Raw genomic sequence first — 23349 nt, 5'->3', positions numbered from 1 at the left:
CAGTGGGTAGGCCCAGGGCCTGGGTGATGGCATCCTAGCTATTGAATGGTTTCCTATAATGCCACTTCTGCATTAAGCAAAGATTTTGTTTTAATTTTTTCCAAGCTTTTGAATTCTATATGTTGTATTTATTTATTTGTAATGGTTTTAATAAAGGACTCGGGAGTTCTACTGAAGGCTGAGACATAAATCAAAATCAATTGTTTTTGTTAGCTGCCTTTGTCATGTTATATGGAAAAGAGTATACATTTCACAAATAACTAGTCATTATCTCTTGAAGAAGCCTAATAACATATTTCATTAGCATACTTTTATGTCTGACTGTACTATAGCTGTAGTCCAAAACTGTAAGACCTATCTGCCAACGCATACATAAATTTTTGAAAACATTATGGCAGCAATAATTTTAAGGGTAGTTTATACTACATGAACAGATGCTTACAGATCATTTTTGGCACAGAATGTAATACTTAGAAAAATTTCTCTAAATACAGAAAGAGTATTTAATCAATAGAAAAACACAAAATTTACCATGATTTCAGTGGATTTCAAAGGAAAAATGGAACTAATCTCAAAAACCCACATCACCTTTAAGGATTGTTAACAAGTAGCCAGAATGAGAGGTAGCAGACTTTGCTCCAAAAAGATTTTGTAAATGAATTGAAACAGGGTTTTTTTAAACAGCACTGGCATGGATCCCAATGTTGCGGGTGCAATGCCTCCTGATATTCCATGGGTTTCAATAGAACATCTGTGGAACGTTGGCACTTCTACAATGTACAACAATTTGAAAAAGCAGGCAAGATGAAATAGTGTTTCATTTTCTTCCGTCTGCCAGCAGTAAGGTTAAAGAAAAGTATTCAAAATATTTTATTACAGTATTCTGAAACACCAAATCACTTCAGGAAAAGTAATCAAGGACTATATTTTCAATATTAATTCTTCCAGCTTCTGAATGGAAAATCATTTTTCCATTGCAGGTAAGAATTAAAAATAATCTGCATCAATATTCCCATAATATCCCTATATTCAAGTTTTTCATAAACATGGGAACTACCATGAAAATGAAGTCAACCTGTTATGCTTAACAAAAAAGAAGAAACAAGTTTGCTTCTAATACAATGAAGAGCACAGGAGACTGTATCCTGCCAACAATAGAATATTGCCTCAACTATTTCAGCTTGTTCTGTTCTATCCCTATGGACTACTTCACACTATTACAAAATGGTTAAAAATCATGGTGGCTTGTTAGCCACCCTACAAATGAAAGCTGTGTACCAGTCTACAATTCGAAAACAGGCCATGGACTCTGGATAGTTAATCATGCAGAGTTAGCTCATCCAATCACCCTCACTGAGTTAGAATGCCACAACAAGCAACACTAGTGAGGATAACTGTAAATCCAGCTAACATGCACAGCTAATCCAGCTAATTAACTACCTTGTGATAATGTGTTTCAGGTCTTTGCCACATTCTATTTTTTTAAGTATAGGGCAGATTATTTTTGTCCCTATATACCTTTGTAGCTCCCCCTTTCTTATATATTGCTAATTTAATCATTAATTCTTGCTACCATCTCATGTTTTTAATATCAGGCTTATTATATTAATTATCATATATGTTTCACTATATTTTATAAGGATGTTTAATATGTTTTGCTCTCTCTCATCTCATCTTATCTCATTCTCACCTTATTTTAATTCATTGATTCTATTTTTATTATTTTATTGGTTTTATTGCTAACTGTAGATTTTGAATTGCTGTATTGTGTTGCACATGTTGTAAGACACTCAGAAACCCTGACTGGATAATGGAGCAGCAAATAAATAAATAAATGTGATCAAATCCCCCATACCCCACCATATGCATGAACGACAAAAACTAATGGTAGTCAGGGGGGTAATCAACAACTTGGAAACAGGAAATTTGAGAGTGTGCCTTTTCCTTTACCAACTTGCTCAGTTGCTAAGGTCACTGGAAAATATTCTGAGCATTCTACACAGACCAGTGACTCAACTAGAATTCAGCAGGAAAAGATACTTTAGTGTAATAGTTCCAGTTCTATGGAATCTCCTATCTATGGAGGTCAGGCAGGCATGACAGTGTGCTGTTTATGGTGACTGCTTAAGGAGTAACTGGTCCAGGCAGCTTTCTTACTGACCAGCCACATTTATTTACTGTTTTTATTATTTTATCTGTTTTAGCTTTTTAATGGCTCACCATTCTGGAATCTGCCTAGACATGAATATGCCGATAAAGAAATGAATCAACAAACATTAAAGCCACACAGGAAATAATCTGCTTCTGAATATTCCAAATTGTGCAGGACTGCAGAAGACTTTGTTCATCCAGGCAGCCCAAATCTTTGATTTTGTGCCAACTGACCATTACTTAGTTCAGGCTATAGAAGGTCAGAATTCTGTGCAGATTGTATTTCCGTAGTTTGCTATCTTTAGTGCTTCCCGCACTGTTACTTCTGTATGATTTCCTATCAGAACTTTCCATTACATGTCTCCATGGGAACCCTTCTTTAATAATTCTTATTTTACATCATGCCTTCTATCAGCAGAAAGGCAGACGTTACTTACCTGTAGCTGTTGTTCATTGAATGATCATCATCTATGCATTCACACATTTGGGCTCTGTGCCTCCTTGGAGCCTGTTGCCCATTCACTAAGAGCATTTTGGCAGGAACCTCTCCCCGACCCAAGCATCCATATAAAAGTAAGGCACTCCCACCATTTCCCTCAGTCCCACATCAGACTTGGTGGCCTTGGGACTGAAGAAAGATCAGTAATACCAACCTCAGTACAGTAAAGGGCAGAACACAAACACATGAAGACAGACTTTTGAATTATTCATGACACCTAATGGGTGCAGCCACAGAGCCCTTATGTATGATGGACAGAGACCGCAAAGAAGATGACAAATTTTACATGCAGAGCAGTTCCTTTGGACATAACCTGCATTTTGTGAGTGAATGGGTAGGCATGACATATTAATGCCACTATGGCTGTCAAAAATGCAATAGCCAGAGTAATAATATGGATCAGTCAGTCCGATCATATAACACTAATTCTGGCCTGCTTGCTTATGTTTCTGAGCCCATTCAAGGTGCTGGTTTTAACCTATAAAGCCTGTCATAGCTTGGAACCAGGCTACCTGACAGACTGCCTTTCCCAGCCTTCATCTACCCAGGCACTATGATCAAGTACTGATGGCTTATATGAGCACACTCATTGATTCTGCAGGAAAGTCAAACCATTCTTTTGAAATCTTTCAACAAGAACTTTCCAATGCAAAGAGAAACAAAATCCAAATAAGGTTCTTATCTCACTACTGCAATAGCACTACTATTAAGCAAAATGTGAAATAATTAACAACTAAGAAAGAAGAGTACATTTAATAATTTACTATTAAGAACTTACCATTATTTCTCTTTGTTCTTCTAAACTTTTCAGAAAGTTAGAAAATTCACGGAGAGCTGCATCTGTAACAGGAATAAACACCGTCACTTGAATACTACAAGAAAAGGAAGGAAGATTAAAACTCTGTGTTGCATGTTCATTGCCAATACGCTGACATACCTATACTTCTTTCATCATCCGTTTCTGCATCACCAATAAACTCAAACTTAAAGTCCCTCAGTGAGCAGGCAAACTTTCTTTGAGCAGCTGAAAGATCTAAAAGGAATTTAAAAAACAAAACAGTAAGAATTTATAAGGAGCACTGAGGTTTAGGATTAAATCATTTTAAGGTACAATCCGAAGTGCAGACAGAAAAATAGCTTACAACTCCCAGGATTATACCCTTAAAAATACCACTGCTTTGAAGTTTGTAAACCTTGTCATAAATGGAGCCCAAGTTCAAATTGTAATACCAACTCTTGTTATGTTCTTTGATAATTCAAAAAGAATGTTACAACAAAAAGCTTCACTTTAAAATTCATTTTAAATAGTAACTAAACTGTTGTAGTTATCTGGCTCAATTATATTAAACTGAGCTTGGCTGTATTATTGAACTGAGCACCATTTCCCACAGAGGTACTTTTCTGGCTCAAAATGTATATATGCATTTACTATACCAAGGATCAAATACCAGCTGCTCTGCATGCATGCATAAAGAAGTTCTTGATTGTTTAGTTTTAAAGCATTCTTATTTCCAATGAGGTTACACAAAATTACATTTTTAATATTTTTGGTGAAGGTACATATGCTTAATATGTGTGTGACCTGTAGGAGTGGAGCTGTCCTCACTACTCCAGGGCCAGCTCACCATCGCAAAATTAAATAACATGTCTATGGTACCTATGAATATACAGTCTGATCATCATAATCAAGGTGGTCTGCCCTCATTTTGCAAAATAAAAGATCTTGCATTCTTTGCTCTGTTTGTTTCATCTTTCCCTTATGAGTATGTTGTTTCAAAGTACTTTGCAACTGCGGAATCAACTGAAGAGACCCAATATTCCAATGCAGTTCCCAAAGATATGCCTAAATATAAAAACATAAAACCTTAATATTGTATACACAGAAAATGTCCTCTTAGAATAATGGAGATGAGATATATTCACCTGAAAATGGCAAAAGATGTAATACCAAGGGAAAGGTTAGTCCAGAGGCTATGGCTGAAATTAAGATACTTTAGAGTTAGGCAGGTTTAAAACTGTCTTAAAGTTAGATAAGGAGTTACCACCTCCCTATTTAAATATGGTTGCTAAAATTATCAAGGAGAAGTTACTTATGAACAAAATTATGAGGGGGAAGTTACTTATGAAGTCATTAAAAAGTCCTGGCTTTATCCATCCATGTACTTTTTATAAAAGATTTAAAACTACAAGAACTGAATTTGCTGTGAATGTAAGCACTTCAACAAAAAGTATAAAATTATTTTCAGTGAAATACAAGATTCCAAAGAGTCTGCCATGCCATTATATTCCTCAGTAAATGTTCAGATTCCATGCTGCCATAGCAATTACACCCATACAGATTTCTCACCCACTTAAAACAATTGACGTTTATCATAATTGGGCTCATGAATTCCCCACCCAAACATTCCAGAGTCATCAAAATACAGATTCTGCAATGCAAACATTGTAAACACATTTTAGCTTGCATACACACTTGAAGAATTCCCTTACTGCAGTATTTTTAATGGGAAAAAGCAAGAGGGAGAGCCTATGACAGTTTTCAGTAGCAAGCCCAAATTTCTTTCAAAAAAGAGAAAAATAATATAGATCTTTTCTCATTGCTGTTCATTTAACAAGGCAAGAAGGCAGCAATAGTAAGAGATGCTGAGTCCTATAAGCTACTGCTATGATCTAAAGTAACCAACAGAAATATTTCTATAGAATATTCAGAGCCTAAAAACATTGGAGTTGTTAAAAAGCTTCCCATGTAACATTAAATTTAAGATTTGATTTAATATCTCACCCTTAAATTCACTAGAATTTCCAAACTGGCTTACAAGTTAAAATATAAAATCCAATACCTGTTCATATCACTTTAAAAATAGCAAAGAACATTATCAATAAACAGTAAAACAGGACCAGGAAACCCTCTTAGGAGGTAATTCCACAAATGGAGCACATATTATATGCACGATCACCCTTCCCCTGGTAGCTACTTGCTTTATTTGTAGAATGCAGAGACATCTTTCCTAGGCTGTCATCAATTGCTCTTAATGCTCAAGCAGGAAATGTGGAGACATGTAGTTGAGACCAGGCACTTAAGCCCCGTCCATGCTTGGACAAACAGCATATGACAAAAATGTGGCTATTGTTTTTCCATGATCTTTTTTTTTTAATGTCAAATTCAAATGAAACCTGTTCAGGAAGGATTTTCAAGGGTGCTTCAGGCTGCAGACCAAAATGGGAGGCTGGCAACTGGGGGGGAGGGCCTTTTCTGTGGTGGCCCTACATGTTTGGAACAACCTTCCTGCCATGGCCCTCCTGGTAACAAATCTGCCATCTTATCAGCACCGAGTTCTTTGTGGAAGCCTTTAAAGATCTCCTTGGATATCTAGGGGTCTGATGGGTTTATCCAGGTGCCTTTTTATTTCCTTGTCTGGGTTTTTTTCATTGTAATTAATGTATTTTAATGCTATTTTAATGAATGTTTAAATGTTTTAAATGCTGTTGTGTTGTATTTTGTTGTCATTATATCATGTTGTGAACTGCCCAGAGAGCTTTGCTGATGGGTGGTATAGAAATTAATAAAAAAAAAAAAAATTTGAGCCCAAGCTTTCTGGGTCTAGAAATGGACTAATAGTAATTCCTCTTACTAGCATAGTATGTGCTAATCTACCCATTCAACAGACACAGAGCCAAATTTTGTACTAACTGAATTTATGAACCAACTTTCATATGAAAGTTTAATTTTATGAACCATGAAATAGCCCAACAAAAGTAGCCACATTTTGCAGTAATCTAATCTTAAGGTTACTAGTGTATAATTAACTGAGTTCTCCTGGTCAAAAAGAGAAACAACAGATGAATCAGCCAAAACTGATAAATGTGGTCCTAACCACAAAGCCTACTTGTGCCATGAATTATACTGAGCGTACATCCTCAAACTGTGTGTCTTTTCTGCAAGAGGCATGCAATTCTGCCTAAAACAGGAAAGCACCAGTATTCAGGACCTGCAAGTTACCTATCTACAATTTTGTGTTTTCCCTGCGGAGTTTCAATTCATTAACTTTCAATCCAATCTGTTACGGAAGTCAGACAGTGACTCAGAATGCCTTACTCACCACTGAAAACAGATGAAAATGAGGAATAGCTGGCTATCATCAGCATACTGCTAGCACCACGCTGCAGATTTAATGATCTCCTCAGCTACTTTCTCCACCTGCTATCAAAATCAGACAGAGCAGAGCTACCAAAACACAGTGCTCCCAAATCCAAAATGATTCAAGTCTATGTATGTGGTATCAAAAGCTAGCAAGAGAAATAAGTTGATTAACAAGATCAAGTTTGCCCTAACAATCTCTACTACTGCTTAGTAAGAAGTCATGAATCAGAACAAAAGTGAAGGAGATAGCACCTCACTGTCAGCCCCTTAGTTTCAACAATATATTTAACACATCACTGAGGGCTACAATGAAAGGAAATTTTATTAAATTAAGTGTCATGGGGTGAAAGGTATATCCTCAGCTATACCAAGTGACAATGTTGATTTAACTTGGATATTGGTGGCTTGTTTTCTTTAAAAGTGTATTTATTAAGCTGTATTCTATAAAGGTGTTAAAAAATTCAAAATTAAACAAATGCAGATGCCTCCCCTTTATTCTAACCACATTTTATCCACATATCAATCATTATGACAGCACTGGCATCAAACAGAGTTTGTGTTGACTACAATTAAATCTCAGAAAATGTAGGTAACATTCTTCTCAAACATGCTAAACTCAATCCCATCTCCTGAAGGAAACCAGACAAATACCTCTTCCTGTTGCAGTTTGTCTAACAGTTGACCAAACTTCTGCATAAATAGGTAATTTTCAAAGTCCACGTTTAAATATCCTTATTGGAAATGGAAGACAAAATTTAGGTTGGATGTACAAGATCTAATTTGTTTAGATCCCGTTGTTTTAGCTACACGAATGAATTTGCTACCTGTATCAATTTATTATTATTATTATTATTATTATTATTATTATTATTATTAGAACATTTCTATGCCGCCCCTTGCCGAAGCCTCGGGGCGGCTTACAACACAATAAAGTACAATAAAATACAAAAATAACAATATAAAATTAAAATTAACAATATATAATAAATAAAACATATAAAATATAAAATTTAATCAACCTGAAGGTAACTGGGTTACTTTATAACTGAACATCTTATTAAGGAAAAACAGGACTTAAGCTTCCACTCACAACAACAGTATAAAACCTATTATTTTAATGACACAGGCAGAAGATAAAGACATAATTATACTAGTTTATGAATTACACTTCATGACAAGATGAACCTACTGTTTGTTCCATTAGAATTTATAAAGCCCAGTGAGAGTTGTGAAAACAAGTACATATTACTGAATGTCAACCTCCTCATAGTGACAGTAGACCATACAATAATGTTTCTATTTCCTTAAAAACCCTATGTAAAGGACCCTGAGACATATACGAACCACAAAATAATTGATGGAGACAGTGAGCAGGTTCACATGACAGGATAAGGAATAGGGATTTTTTTTAATGCAAGTTGGTCTGTCATGTCATCCAATCATGTTATGGCATTTCAGCATGGTACGTTTGGTTTTGCAAAATTATGAACAACATCAATGGTCTGTTCAGTACCACAACTGTTTGTTGTAAAGTTCAAATTAGAAAACACAACTAGTTGTAGTAACAAGGGCAGAACCATAGAGCCACTTGGCAAGAGCAGCCCATTGTCAATTTTGCCATGCAGTGAACTAGACAGCACCACTGACAGCTGCCAATCTGTGCAACTGTAAAAAGCTCCCTTGCTTCTTTCACACCCTACCCTAAAGATCCTTGAGGCAGGTACAAACAATCAGCTGATCAGTGCTAGGAAAAGTACAGCACTGCTCAGCTGATTCCCCTGTTGAAGCTTCCATGTGATCAGGAGCAGCAGAAATGCACTTGAGAATAGAGTTCTGTCAGGGACTTTGCACCACAGCAGATTTGCCATGTGCCACCCCTATTGCTCTAAATCAGGGGTCTCAAATTCGCAGCCCACAGGCCAATTGCCAGGATGGGCGGGGCACGGGGGAGGGGCCCTGCGGCCTTCAAAGCGCTGGCGGCGCCCGGGCCGGCCTCCGGATGAGCCATCCACCATCACCACGGTGGTGGAATACTTGATGCGGCCCAGCCTCACCCAGACTCTACTTCCAGCGGCCCCCAGGTAAGTTGAGTTTGAGACCCCTGCTCTAAATGGTTTAGGGCCTGGTTATCTAAAGGAATGTCTCCTTCCATATGAGTCTACCTGTACCTTAACATCCTCTGAGTTAGTCCTTCTCCGAGAGCCCTCTGTGAACAAGGTGAGGAGGGTTGTTATGAAGAGAAGGGCCTTTTCTGCTGTTGTGCATGAATTTTGGAACATGCTCTCTAGAGAAATGTGCCTGGTACCAATTCTTTATTTGTTGTGGCACCAGGCCAAAACCCTTATTTTCCCAGTTTCTTAATCGATCAACAATAATTTTATTTTTTTTATCAGGTACTGGCACTGTGGAGTGTTAATTGTTGTAACTGCTTTCTTGCATCAGTTTTGCAAACTGTCATGAGATTCCTGGAATAAATGACAGTATAGAAAAGTTTTAAATAAACAAGCAAGAGGAGGCAGAAGCTGATGGGAAGTGGCACCTGAGTTAAGAACACGTGGCTCATTGGATTCCCCCCTTCACTGCCCTCTTGCTCACCAAAAGGAAGTCCCCTCTTATGCATGAGTGAGAGGGGCAAGAAGCAGCTGGGTGGTGATATGTTTTGGGAAAGGTACACCACAGTGAATTCCCCAAGCCACCTTTCTCACTCACCAGAAGGAAGCCCCTACAACACATGAGTAGAAGAGGTGAGAAACAGCTAGGTGGCAGCAATGAGGGGAGGTGTTTCCAAGTGCCTGACACACTGAGCCTCCAACCAGCACTGCCACCCTGCTGATTCTTGCTGTAAGACAGGACACCCTTGAAAAAAGCATTTATAAACATCTTACAAGGGTCTAAGACAGGATACAGGTACAGCTTTCCCCTTGACATTAAGTCCAGTCATGTCTGACTCTAAGGGGCGGTGCTCATCTCCGTTTCCTAGCCGAGGGAGCCAGCGTTTGTCCCCAGTCTCCGTGGTCATGTGGCCAGCATGACCAAACACCAAAGTGCACGGAATGCTGTTACTTTCCCAGCGAAGTGGTACCTTTTCATCTACTTGCATTTGGATGCTTTCAAACTGCAAGGTTGGCAGGAGCTGGGACGGAGCAACGGAAACTCACCCCATTGTACAGATTTGAACCGGCAACCTTTCAATCAACCAGCCCAGCAGCACAGCAGTTTAAGCCACTGCGCCACCTGCATCTCTTGAAGAAATTCTAGAATCTAGGTCAAATCTCTTGATCCTGGAAAAGATAATTATTATCATTACCCAAAGACTGCTCTGGTTAGTGATGTTTAAACACCAAGACAAACTAAGCCAAACGGATTTCTTTCTAGAGCCTTAGCTCTCGCTCTCTCTATTCAGATAGCCAGAATTTCCTCTGGTGCAGGGTTCTACAAATATCTCTTATCTCTTGTGGCATCACAGTATTCCATATGTTTTTCCTTTGCATCATATATCATGAGATATAGTCTGATAGAATGGCAAGATCCCAAATAGCTTGAGTCAAAATGACCATGAAACACAGAAAGGATTGCTGAACTTTAATAATTAAAGTTACTGGTAACTTCCCGATTAGATTTCCGTAACGCGCTCTCTGTGGAGCTACCCTTGAAGACGGTCCAGATACTTCAATTGGTGCAGACTAGAGCTACCAGGTTGCTGACGGGGACTGGGCGTTGTTCTCATATAACCCCAGTTCTCCATCAGCTCCACTGGCTCCCGAATGAAGTCCAGGCCCAATTCAAGGTGTTGGTTATGACCTATACAGCCCTAAACAGCTTGGGACCTGGATATCTAAAGGAACGCTCGAGCCCATATACGCCCTCCCACCCCTTGAGATCAGCAACAGATGCACTTCTCGGGGAACCCTCTGTGAATGATATTAGGAGGGTGAGTACCCAGAGGGGGGCTTTCTCTGCAGTGGCGCCCCATCTATGGAATGCGCTCACCAGAAAGGTTTGCCTGGCGCCGTCATTATTTGTTTTTCAGTGCCAGGCTAAGACCTTTTTATTTAAAACTTATTTTAATTGTTAAATTATTGAATTAATTAGGATTTTAAAACTTTCAGCCAAGAATGCACCAGGGGTTTTTTTAATGCTTTTTCTAATTGTTATATTATTATTATTTATGTATGTTTTTATGTATTCTTTGTGAGCTGCCCCGAGGCTTTGTTGCGATGGGAGCGGCATAGAAATGTTTTAAATAAATAAATAAATAAATAGTAGGATTAAATGACGAAAACAGACTGTACTTACTGGATTTATAAAAATGACACTTTGATTCATCATGGGTGTAAAAAGCTCTCAGCAAAAGTTACAAAAGTCTATATATCAGCCAAATTATTTTAAATATCAATGTTGAGCCAATAATTTATTTCAATCACTATACCATAAATTATAAATTTTTGGTACATCTAACATTTCTACCAATTACCTAAGCAGCAAGTTACAATAGCTACCTCGTGAGGTAAATTAGGCTGAGGGTCTATAACTACCCCAAAGTCATCGAGTAAATTTCATGGCTAAAAGGTGACTACAACCCAGATCTCCCAGGTATTTGGTACAACACTCTGTACTGAAACAGACACCCAAATCTGAAAGAAATGGAGCCCATGATTCTTCAACTATTTCTCATTTTCTTCTACCACATACATGCAAACACTCAATATGTTAATTTATCAAAACCCAAATGTCCTATGTATTAAACCATTTATTTATAGATGGCTCAGCAAAGAGAAACCATTTAGAAGCATCAAGAAATGGATTTTTAAGTGTTCTGGTAGAGACAAACAGTGGAAGACACTCTCCCTAACCCCTACCCCCACGGAAGGAAACCTCTGAAGCAGTTGCAGTTACAACACACTTCAAATAATGAACTATCTCTTGGATCTTCTGAAGGCCCATTTTCTTAGATTATTATTTAAACCTGAAGGGTGTGTGGGACTAAAATCCAGATTTACAGCTGGTAAACAGATAATTTTATGCTGGGGCCTGTGTCATCACTACTGTTCTTTCTGGATTTTCAAAGTAGACTTAAGAATACATTTTGGGCTCAAATATACGGCACCTTCCTCTGTGGTGAAGGGAAAGGAACACATGAACATGGGTGTCATTCTTGATTTCATGCCCATTAGAAACCTGAAGACTAATTATGACCAGAAGCAGTGCTTAGTTGTCTGAAACAGAACAAACAACTGTTCTTTAATAAGGTCCAAATCAACTCTTTAAAAACTTTAAATTTAAGCAATATATTACACAGCATAATAGCTCATGAGCTATACTTATGATCCAAATAAATGCAGACCCCAATTCTACAGGGATTGTGCTAATGTTTATATCGCTTATGAATCAGAATGCAACTTATTTCCTAATGTCAAGCCTTGCAAACTCAAATGTTCGATTAATTTAGGAGATTTGATATTAGCTGTCAGCACGTACTTCAACATCAATTTAAAAAAAAAAGCTTTATGAGAATACCTATACAAACAAAAAATCTTATTCTCAACCCTTCCACCCACTCCTGTGTTCAAGGAGCTTCTCTATGGTGCACATAGCAGGGGCAAAGGAAGAATCAATTGAATGCTGCTGCTCCTTTCTGCCCAGCTGATTTTTACCCACTCACTCATATGCTTGAGAAGCTTCCCCTATGGCAAGTGAGAGGTGCAGCCCAGGGAGAATCCGCTGAGGCACACAGACCCCACTGAGCATCACCACCCAGCTGTTTCTTGTCCCTGCTGCTTATGGAATACTTATGGAATGGGGGTAACTTCTTTCTCTGGTGCAGATTTTCCTGAGTGTGGATTGGGCACTCTCCTTCCATCTTGAGCAATTCCTTATGGAGGAAGGGAAAGTTCCTGATCAGCTGCTTTTTCTTCTCTGCTGCACTTCAGGGCATCATCCCTGTTTGTGTAGCAAAGACTGCTTGACAGCCATGGCAAGCTGAACTCAGCTTGTGAATACAACTGTCAAAGCAAGGAGCATCATTCCTCCCTACAGTACCTCCTGGGATACTGCCTTGAAGATTGAAAGAGAAGAAAATGTTGAATGGGAGGAGAGCTACCATGATGAGGCTGATTGTCTTTCAAGAAGATCCATGCAAAAAACATGCATGGGGGAAATCAGAAAGTATAGCTTGCTGTGACATGTGAACTCAGCTAGTAACATCATTCTTTGGGGGAAATATAATCATTCTACTCTAGTGCATACAGTACAATACCCGCTACTGTCTTCCCACCTTAACATGGTTGCTGTTTTGCCTTTTGACTGCTGAGCCAAGAGCAACTGGCAGCATAGCATGGAGATGAACCTACTTGACTCAAACATAACAAACCTTGTTTTGGTGCTTTAATGAGAAGCTTGGAAAAAGCCTCAAGCTCACATAATCCTTCCTTTCTTTGCATGTTCATGATAATTAGTTACTCACTGATACATCTAAACTATGAATTTGGCTTGAACAAACTGGAAAAACTTGTTGACACTTGACCTGCAAGCCAAGGTCGTAAACCAGGGTTTGACCACGGTTTATAGGGTTTGCAAATTCCCATTTACCTGTTGGGAAATACAACAGCAAATTACAGTTTGGTAGGAAGTAACTACTCACTATTAGATGCCCTTAATGCTCAGAGCTTATACTATACTAAAAAGCAGAGACATCACCCTGTCAACAAAAGTGCATATAGTCAAGGCTATGGTTTTCCCAGTTGCAATGCATGGCTGTGAAAGCTGGACCATAAGGAAGGCCGAGCACCGAAGAATTGAGGCCTTTGAATTGCGGTGCTGGGGGAGACTCCTGTGAGTCCCTTAGACTGCAAGGCGATCAAACTGGTCAGTCCTAGAGGAGATCAACCCTGACTGCTCTTCAGAAGGCCAGATACAGAAGATGAAACTCAAATACTTTGGCCACCTAATGAGAAGGAAGGACTCCCTGGAGAAGAGCCTAATGCTGGGAACAATAGATGGCAAAAGAAGAAAGGGATGGCAGAGAATGAGGTGGCTAGATGGAGTCACTGAAGCAGTTGGTGTGAGCTTCAGTGGACTCTGGGGGATGGTGGAGAACAGGAAGGCCTGGAGGAGTGTTGTCCATGGGGTCACGATGGTCAGACACGACTTCACAACTAACAACAACAATGCTCAGAGCTATGAACTGGATAGGTCCGTAACAAATTCTACTATTTACAGAAACATGTCACCAAGCTACATAAGTCTTGCTTGAAATAATCCTCCACTGAGAATTCTACTAGTCACAGAAGTCTCTCCTCTTGAATATTACAAACAGAGTTTAAAGAATTATCTATTTTGCTGCAAGTCAGAGGGATGACTTTACTCTGCTTGTTTAAACTTTGTTACCAAAGAATTCCAAAATACCAGACAACATGGGATTATACTCTAAGGCAGGGGTGTCCAAACTTTTTGCAAGGAGGGCCAGATTTGGTGAGGTGAAAATGTGTGGGGGCCAATCATTCAGTCTGACATTCTTTGAACCGTTAACATTAAATGCAAATGAACTATTTTATGAAAGACTAAACAAATAACTTAACTGCACTAATGTGAAGGGTGATACTGAGATCTCGACTGCATTATATAGGCCAGGTCTGGCTCAAAAACAGTGGTTTTGATGCGCAAGATGTCACGCAGGTGAAAGTCACCTAGTCTCATCCTCATGCGGTTCTTGTTAATGTTCATAACCAAGAATGTCTTCTCGCACAAGTATGTCGAACCAAACAAGCTCAGCATTTTCTTAGCAAATGTTCGAATCTCTTGGTACCTGTCTTTATCCAGCTGGCGCTAAAAGTTGACAAGAGGGAGCTGTTGGTGCCGACTGCGACACACGGCGTCACTCGGCGTCACACTGCAGCTCAATGAGCTCCAGCTGCAGGTGGTCTGCATTTGTGACAGGTGCCTTTGGAAACTCCACTGTATTATTCACCAAAAAGTTCTCTGTGCCAAACAACTGAAATACGATCATGTTATGAAACTGGTGATGAAGGCTGTTAGTTATATTCGCTCCAAAGCCCTGTGCCACCACCAGTTTCAACAGTTTCTACTCTATATCCAGGCTGAATACGGAGATGTTGTGTATCACAACAAGGTAAGATGGCTCAGTCGGGAGTCTGCATTGCAGCGCTTCTACTCTCTTAGGGAGGAAATCAGACAATTCTGGGCAAAAAAGGGACAACTGATGCCAAAGCTATCTGATCCTGTTTGGCTGGCTGATTTTGGATTTTTAGTTGACATAACACGACATCTGAACGTGCTGAACATGAGCCTTCAGGGGCAAAATGCAGTGGTAAGCCAACTGTATTCACATATCAAAGCCTTTGGGACCAAGCTGCTACTTTTCCAAAGGCACCTGTCACAAACGCAGCCCAATACCACACATTTCCCATCGCTGCAGGAAATAATGACCAGTTTTCCACAGAACAATATGAATGCGCAAATAAGGAGGTATGGAGCAGACATCTCATCTCTGGCTGAGGAGTTTCAACAGCGCTTTCGGGATTTTGCAGCTATTGAAAAGGAGATCACGCTTTTTTCATCTCCTTTCTCTGTGGACCCTGATGACGTTCCAGACCACCTGCAGCTGGAGCTCATTGAGCTGCAGTGTGACGCCGAGTGTCGCAGTCGGCACCAACAGCTCCCTCTTGTCAACTTTTAGCGCCAGCTGGATAAAGACAGGTTCCAAGAGATTCGAACATTTGCTAAGAAAATGCTGAGCTTGTTTGGTTCGACATACTTGTGCGAGAAGACATTCTTGGTTATGAACATTAACAAGAACCGCATGAGGATGAGACTAAGTGACTTTCACCTGCGTGACATCTTGCGCATCAAAACCACTGTTTTTGAGCCAGACCTGGCCTATATAATGCAGTCGAGATCTCAGTATCACCCTTCACATTAGTGCAGTTATTTGTTTAGTCTAATCAATTTGTTCATTTATTTGCATGAGTGCTCAACAGAGCAATGCAATTATTACTTCATGAATTACAATCACACAAATATATACACACCCCATATTAACTGACAATATAAAAGCCGTAATTAGTTTCACCCCATGAGTTAAGAACCTGCTGCCAACAAGTTGGTGTAGACTTGTTTTGCCAGGTTGCATTCTAGTCAACATTCAGAAGTATGTTCTATATCTTTTTATTTCATCTGAAAAGGTTTTTATCCATTAGTCATAGAGCAGTTAGACAGTGTGGGCAATTTGCAACCCTCCAGGTGTTCGGACCTACAATTCTTGACATCCTTAACCACCAAATCCAACAGCAAGGGATCATGGCAGCTGTAAGCCAAAATTTGTGGAAGGCCACAAATTACCCAGCCCTGATTTAGACTTAAATACAGGCAAAGGTACTTTATTTTAAACAAATGGACATTAACACAAGCACCTGGAACATTTCAGCACATTTTTCCCTTTCACAGTCCAGAGGTAATCCTTATGTACTTTCTTACAGCCTTGTTTACTCTAAATCCAAGTGCAGATCTTTGACTGATGCTTGTTAATTAATGCCAAATTTACACAAATGTACCTAAAACACTTTAATAGATGTGATGTATGCTGCCAGAGAAAATAAGAAAAAGATGGCAGGAAAATGTTAAAGAGAATCATGAAGTCGAAAGGATTGGCAAGTAACTGATTTCAATCTCCTCCTAAATCATAGACAAAATATGGTATGAAACAAAGACAACATTCTAGTTTTGTAGAGCAGGTAATGCAAGCAAAAAAACACACACCTTAAAAAGATGAGTGGAATATAAAGATGAATAAATGAATGAAATACAAGACAGCTCCACACTCTGCACCTTTATCATGCTGAGCTGGGTCAGAAATTAATGGAGCTGATCTCCAAATTAACAAGAAATAGCATTTTTCATTTCAGAACCAATTTTAATTCACCAATAAAGTGTTTTCAAAACTGCAGGCTGGGAACTACCAATGGGTCTCAGCCTACTTTCAGGTGGGCCTCAGCACTACAGTCAGCCTAGTGCTTCCTCACTCACCTGCACAGTAGGGCTAGAGCTGGATTAATGCCAAACAGCAGCTCCCTGAATTACAGTTCATAGGTGTGCATAGAAGCAGGAAATAATTAGGCAACAAGGTTGCATAGCTGGAAGGGAGTAAAAGTAATAAAAAGAGAGAGGAAATGGACAGCAGATACAGAGATCAATGGCAAGGAAAGGAAGAACCAGGAGAATGCAATGAAGAAAGACACTTTGAAGAAGAATTAACTGGAAAGTATAGGGGGTTGATGCTGTGTTTTCTGGATGCAGCAACAGCCACCTAATCCACCTCAGACAGAATCTAGTGTTCAGCAATGACACAAAGAGATAAAATATCTGCACACCTATCTTCTAACACAAAAGGACAAGAACCCAGTTGAGGTGACTAAGATATGGAAAAAAGAGTCAGAAAAGACTTGGAAGGGAATTAGGATGAAAGATAAAATGTTAACAACAAGGGTACAAACTGGGAATAGCAAAGGAAAGAACAAAGGTGAAAGTATCAAGAGGAAGACCTAAAACAGCTGCAGCAAGAACAGACTAAATGTGAAGTGAGGAAGGAGAAGGAGAAATGACAAGAAATGAGTAAAAAGTACTTTGTCAGATATATGAGTAGAGAGAAGATATAAACAAAATGTTTTCTCCACTTAGCATCTCAGAATTAACAGATTTTGCCTAAAATTAGGAGGCTGAATCATTATACCTAAAGAGCCCAGACTCTTGCACAACACAATAGCCAATCTGACAGGGTCAGTTGTGCTGGATGCCATTTTTGCATGGTGGTGATATGTGCCTCACTTGTAATACGTTTGTCATGTTGTACAAACACAGGTGGCAGGGATTATCTGTGCATGAGAAAACCTTCAAATAACTCATAGCTTGTTTTAAGGTTATTTGAGGGTTGTATAACCATTAAACAAACCGTGCAGCCCATGGTCACATGACACAAGCCATGGCAAGCCAGGCACCATGACAGACTAAGTGCCCTGCAAGTACTCAGCATGATGCAATAGCTCTTTCAAGTAAATAGAAGACTGATACACTATGTTTAAAAGGTTACTGTGTCCTTAATATGAAGAATGTTTGCAGGTGTTCTCCTAGCTGCAAGCAGCACTCATTTTCAATTGGGTTTTGAAGACCTGATTGCCTTTCACTGTTCTATTTTACTAAGACAGATCCCAATACCAACTTTCTGAACTACAATAAGTTCCAATCTGCAGCTGGAGGCTCAAAGTGATTCAATGTCTGACAATCTCTGGTTGCAAAGCCCAGGAGCAACTGCAAAAGGGACACCCCATGGCTTAGAGACTCCTACCACTATATCCCAGCTGTGGGCTGGTTGGCTAGGTTAAACTGGGGGCTCTTCAATTTGTATCCAGGGTCAAGTCCAGCAATCTTCCCTGGCATCTCTACGTGAAGCACAAATGAGAGAGATGACTCTTCAAAAGAAATGATGAAATAATGGTGAACCATCAGCATATACATCTAAATAGAATATACCTTTTTAACTATTATTTTAAAAATGAAATACCTTTGCCTTCATTTTCATCACAAGTGACCTTATAGCTCAATGGTTGTGCACTTCATTTCTACAGAAAAAGTCCCAGATTTAATCCTTGGTATCTCCAGTGGGACTCGGAAAGAGTCCTGTCTGAAATCTTGGACAGCCACTATCAGTCAGTGTAGACAACTTTGAACTAAAAGGGCCAATAGTCTGACTGGTTTAAAGGACTTACATCTCCTAGTCCTGAATTAACTCTTCATCCCCTTTATGCTAATAGTCAGCAGACCCCTTCCCTCTCAATTGATACTTCTATTCAGTACTTTTTTTGCAAAAAAAAAAAAAAAGTGCCGGAACTCACATTGCCTCCGGCAGTAAGCACTCAGTGCGTAACCAAACACACCAATCCCAAGCCGAGCAGCATCCCAAGCCGGGTGGCGCGGACAAAAAAGCAGCCCGCAGGCACTATGTGAATGATGTTTGCTGCTGACCAGCTATGCCAACAGGCGATTCAAATCACTTCATAAAATCTACTGGGAAAAAAGGTGCCGGAACGCCATTCCGGTGAGTTCTATGACAAAAAAAGTCCTGCTTCTATTAACTGATACTTCAACACCTTTGCTATCTCTATAATTGTTGATTTCCTTCTGTGACATCCTTTTTTCCCCTTTTTCTTTAGCCTTTTTCTCAGGTTTCACTTTTACTGTCCAAACACTTTAGTTATTGCACCAAACTTTAAATGCCCTTATGTTATACACATGAAATGCTATGGGGTACAGACAAGTATGGATTATATTTTCCTTTTTGCAAATGCCATGCCATTAAAGTTTTATCAGAGCAATTTTTTCACATTCTACCTTTCCTGGTACAATGAAATCTACACACTTGCCTGTTGATCAAATACCCTGGACTGACAGAAAGACAAAACAAGTGTGTCACAGATCAAATAAAAGTAAAATTTTCCCTAGAAGCAAAAATGACAAAACTGGGGCTATCATACTTTGGCCACATCATGAGAAACCGAGACTCACTGGAGACAAGAATCGTGTTAGGGAAAGTCAAAGGCAGAAATGGAAAGATCAATTATGAAATGGATGGAATCCATAAAGCAACCCATAGCCTTGAACTTAGAAGAGCTGAATGGAGCTACCGTGTTTCCCCGAAAATAGGACCTACCCCAAAAATAAGACCTAGTCTTATTTCGGGTTAGATCCTATAATATAAGCCCTACCTCGAAAGTAAGACCTATTACCAAACTTTATTGGTAATAGGTCTTACTTTATTTGCTTATTTGCAGAGTGCCAGTGGGGTGCAGAGGGCGCAGCAGGGTACAGAGGGCGCAGTGGGAGGATGCAGAGCAGCTTAAGCTGATACTTCCTCTATAGTCCTGGCTCCTGTGAAGGGCGGAGTGATATCAAATGCACCCCGCCTGTCACAGGAGCCAGCACTATAGAGAAGCATCGGCGCATGCCGCTCTGCTTCCTCCACTGCCTGTGACAGTACCGGTAGCAGGTGCTGGAGAGGATCGGTGTATACAGCTTTTGGCAGCAATTGGAGTGCAGAGCAGAAAAGTGCAGAGCAGAAGTGTGCACAGCAGAAAAGTGCAAGCAGAAGGGTGTACATTAAATGTACATTTTGTACATTAAAAAAATAAGATCTACCCAAAAATAAGACCTAATGTGTTTTTTTGAGCAAAAAAAAAAGACAGTGTCTTATTTTCGGGGAAACATGGTATCATGGACAGTACATTTTGGGGATCTTTCATTCTTAAGGTTGCTGTAAGTCAGAGACAACTTAACAGCACGAACAACAAACTATATTAACTAGGGATATATATGAAATGGCCAAATAGTTAAGGACTTAAGTGCCTGACTAAATGATTAGTGTTTGACTCTAAGAATTACAAGTTGTAATGCACCATTTTTATTTTCATGTATCATTTCAATACACATGGCAGAAATTGTCAGGTGAGACTATGCTGTGCAAAATATTGTTCTAAAAAGGATTTATGAAATATGCATTTTAATCTGTTAATTAGTCAAGCCTCCTATGATTAATTAACAATGATTTCTAATTAAGATTCCTAGAAATTCTTTGAAGAAAGTGATTGTTATCTTTTGGTAGGCTGCAAAATGCTGAGATAGTAGGCAGGAGATAAATGAGAAAACACAAGAGTTGATGGGATTAAATGGAAAGAGTATAGATAGTTCTCAGGTAATGGAGGAATTCCACTCCTGAGAACATCCTTAATTTGAATTTGTATGTAAGTCAGATCATGTATATAAAAAGCATATAAAACACTTAAGAAACACTTCCATATACACTTAACCATTTTAAACACAATACAGCATTTTAATAATGAGAATAATACAGTGATAATAAAGTAACTACAGGTACTGGAGAGAAAGAGAACGAGAGATAGAGCATGCATGAACCTTATGTATGTGTGTAGGTATACGGTACATTTCTTAAAACAGTTTAGATAGAAAGATAGAAAAAATAATAAACACTTCTTGAGATAACATTAAGCATAACATCAACTGGGTGATGATGGAGATGGGACTAATATTGGAAAGGGTGGGACTCGTGCTGGAGAGTCAGGATTTCATTGTGCTGCTGGAGTGGGGAGGGGGGTACAACACTGCTTTCTAGTTCTAGCTCGCTTGGCACTTCCCCCCGCTTCCTTTCGTCCTTCCTTCCTTCCTTCCTTCCTCTCAACACCACCTAGTGCAAGTTCTGATTTTGCAGTTCACTCAGTGGCAAGCAACAGTCGGCAAGTGGATCCCCATAGGAGCCACTCACCACTCAAAGATGAGGCAGAAATCCTGGTTTGCCTGTTCCTAAGTATGAGTTGTCTGTAACCCAGATGTTCATAACCCGGAGGCTACCTGTACTATAAGTAACTTTAAATTTATTTTTTATCCCTAGACCAGTTGTGGCGAACCTATGGCACATGTGTCACAGCGCACACACAGACCCTCTCTGTCAGCATGCAAGCCAAGTTGCCCCAGCATCACCCCAGCAGCCAAGCATCAGATAACAGCACATATAGGGGCCATGCACATGCGCGGAAAGGAGTAGCGGTGCCAGGCAATGACATCACGAGCCGCAACTCATTAGCCACGACTTGTCCGAGCTTTCACATGGCCGGTTAGTGGGCTGCCAAGGACAGACAGACAGACAGACAGACAGACGCTTGGACTGACTGTTTTAATATATTCATTTTTATTAACACAAGATTTTAGCTTTGAGTTTTCTTATGAAAAATTGAAATTTAGTATCTAGGATTTAGCAAAGAGATGTTTTAGTTCAGAGACTAAGATTATTTTAATGTTGTGCTGTCCCCCTGGCATATTTGAATCTACAGCATCATATTTAGTTATTTTTTCTAAACTAAAATCTCAGTACTCAGGTTTTATTGCAGTGTTGGCACTTTGCGATAAATAAGTGGGGTTTGAGTTACAGTTTGGGCATTCGGTCTCTAAAAGGTTTGCCATCACTGCCCTAGAACTGTCTCCTGCCAATACAAGGACAGAATATCAGTTTTGGGATTTCTGGCATTCCTCCCATTCTTTATGTAGCAAATAAATAGTAGGTTAAAAAGAAAGTAAGTGGTGTAAGCCAGGAGAGATAGCTAGGAAAAGCTTGTCACAAGACAAGAACAGTACTGATTCATAGTCCAGGCTGAAAAACAAACGATAATGGAAAAACCTTTCCAAATTTAGACATGATACTCACCCACCCTTCAATCCCCAGCTTAGCAATGCACCATGGATTAGTGTGATGTGCAAACCAAGTCAATGCAAACAAATACAGAATTTCATTCCTCTCAGTAGTCCCATAGCTCATATGTGGCAATTATGCAAAGCTGACTTATACCAAGTTAAACCACTATTCTACCTAATGTTTACAGTTACACCAACAGGCAGCACTTCTTCAAGCTTCTTTCCCAGCCCTACCTTAAGATAGCAGAAAATGAACATAGGACCTTTTGCCCTGAGCTATGGCACTTTACTCCGTTGCTTGGAAAAACAGATATAATCACAACCTTTTTGCCTTGTGTTTGGTGGAGCAGAAGCTATCGGTGCGTCATTTAAGTTTCTACCTTCTAAAGTACTAAACCATACCAAAAAGTAAGTCATTGTTGATATTCACATTACAATAATGAATCACAAAATTATCCTTCCCTTCCTGTTTTATTCAAATATATTTAGAAAGAATAGCCATGCTGTATGGTTATACAGACTGCATTAAGAATTATCTTTCTACTGTTGTTGCACAGTATCCTAGTAGAAAACCCTTTAGAAGAACCATCTATTTATCTAGTTGGAGAAGAGGTATATTAATTTTCAAACAGGAAACAATTCATTGCATTTTTTAATCCTTATTCAAAGCCACAATGCAGTCTCTTCAGATAGGGCTGGAGGATTAAACTGGGTCTCTGGAGACCCTGCATCAAAGCCTAACTCTGACATGACAGTCACTAAGTGACTTTGAGCCAGTCATTGACTCTCACCCTAAGCTACTTCAAATGGACATTGTGAAGATAAAATGGAGATGAGGATTGGGTATTAGGGCCAGAGGCTCCTTGGAAGAAAGGCAGGGTATACATGTAATAAATAAAAAATTGAGCCTCAGAATGCTTCAGATCCCAACAAAATTCTTAAACTGGCACTTTCAAATTCAAATCCACATTCTTTACATTTTCATTTATATTAATAATATTACAGTGTTATATAGTGTACATCTTTGTACACAAGTTTCTATGATATTCTTGTCCCTTGTTATCAGGAAGTCATCTTAAACACCATGTGAAAAAAATCTTCATATTATATTCATCATTAAAAAGGATAAATGTATTTTATTGTGTTGTAAGCCGCCCCGAGGCTTCGGCAAGGGGCGGCATAGAAATGTTATAATAATAATAATAATAATAATAATAATAATAATAATAATAATAATAATGACAATTGTACTTACAAGCTTGTTTTTATTAATAATCTTAAAAACTTCTTA

The 23349-nt window shown here is 39.2% G+C and overlaps 1 protein-coding gene across 3 annotated transcripts in view; it reads right to left on the bottom strand.

Moving 5' to 3' along the window:
* The window catches only part of ARHGAP10 (Rho GTPase activating protein 10), a 145454-nt gene that overhangs the window by 98229 nt on the left and 23876 nt on the right, over positions 1-23349 (bottom strand). For all 3 annotated transcript variants that reach the window (XM_044430789.1, XM_044430790.1, XM_044430791.1), the window contains exons 2-3: positions 3588-3683; positions 3429-3490 (exon numbers count right to left, since the gene is read on the bottom strand). In XM_044430789.1, the coding sequence (XP_044286724.1) occupies positions 3429-3490; positions 3588-3683 (158 nt within the window). The remainder of the gene's footprint in view (positions 1-3428; positions 3491-3587; positions 3684-23349) is intronic.

Source organism: Varanus komodoensis, unplaced genomic scaffold (genome assembly GCF_004798865.1).
Source record: "Varanus komodoensis strain SLA01 unplaced genomic scaffold, ASM479886v1 scaffold21, whole genome shotgun sequence".
NCBI lineage: Eukaryota > Metazoa > Chordata > Lepidosauria > Squamata > Varanidae > Varanus > Varanus komodoensis.
The sequence above is the reverse complement of the archived record's forward strand: the minus strand, read 5'-3'. Positions and strand labels throughout refer to the sequence as shown.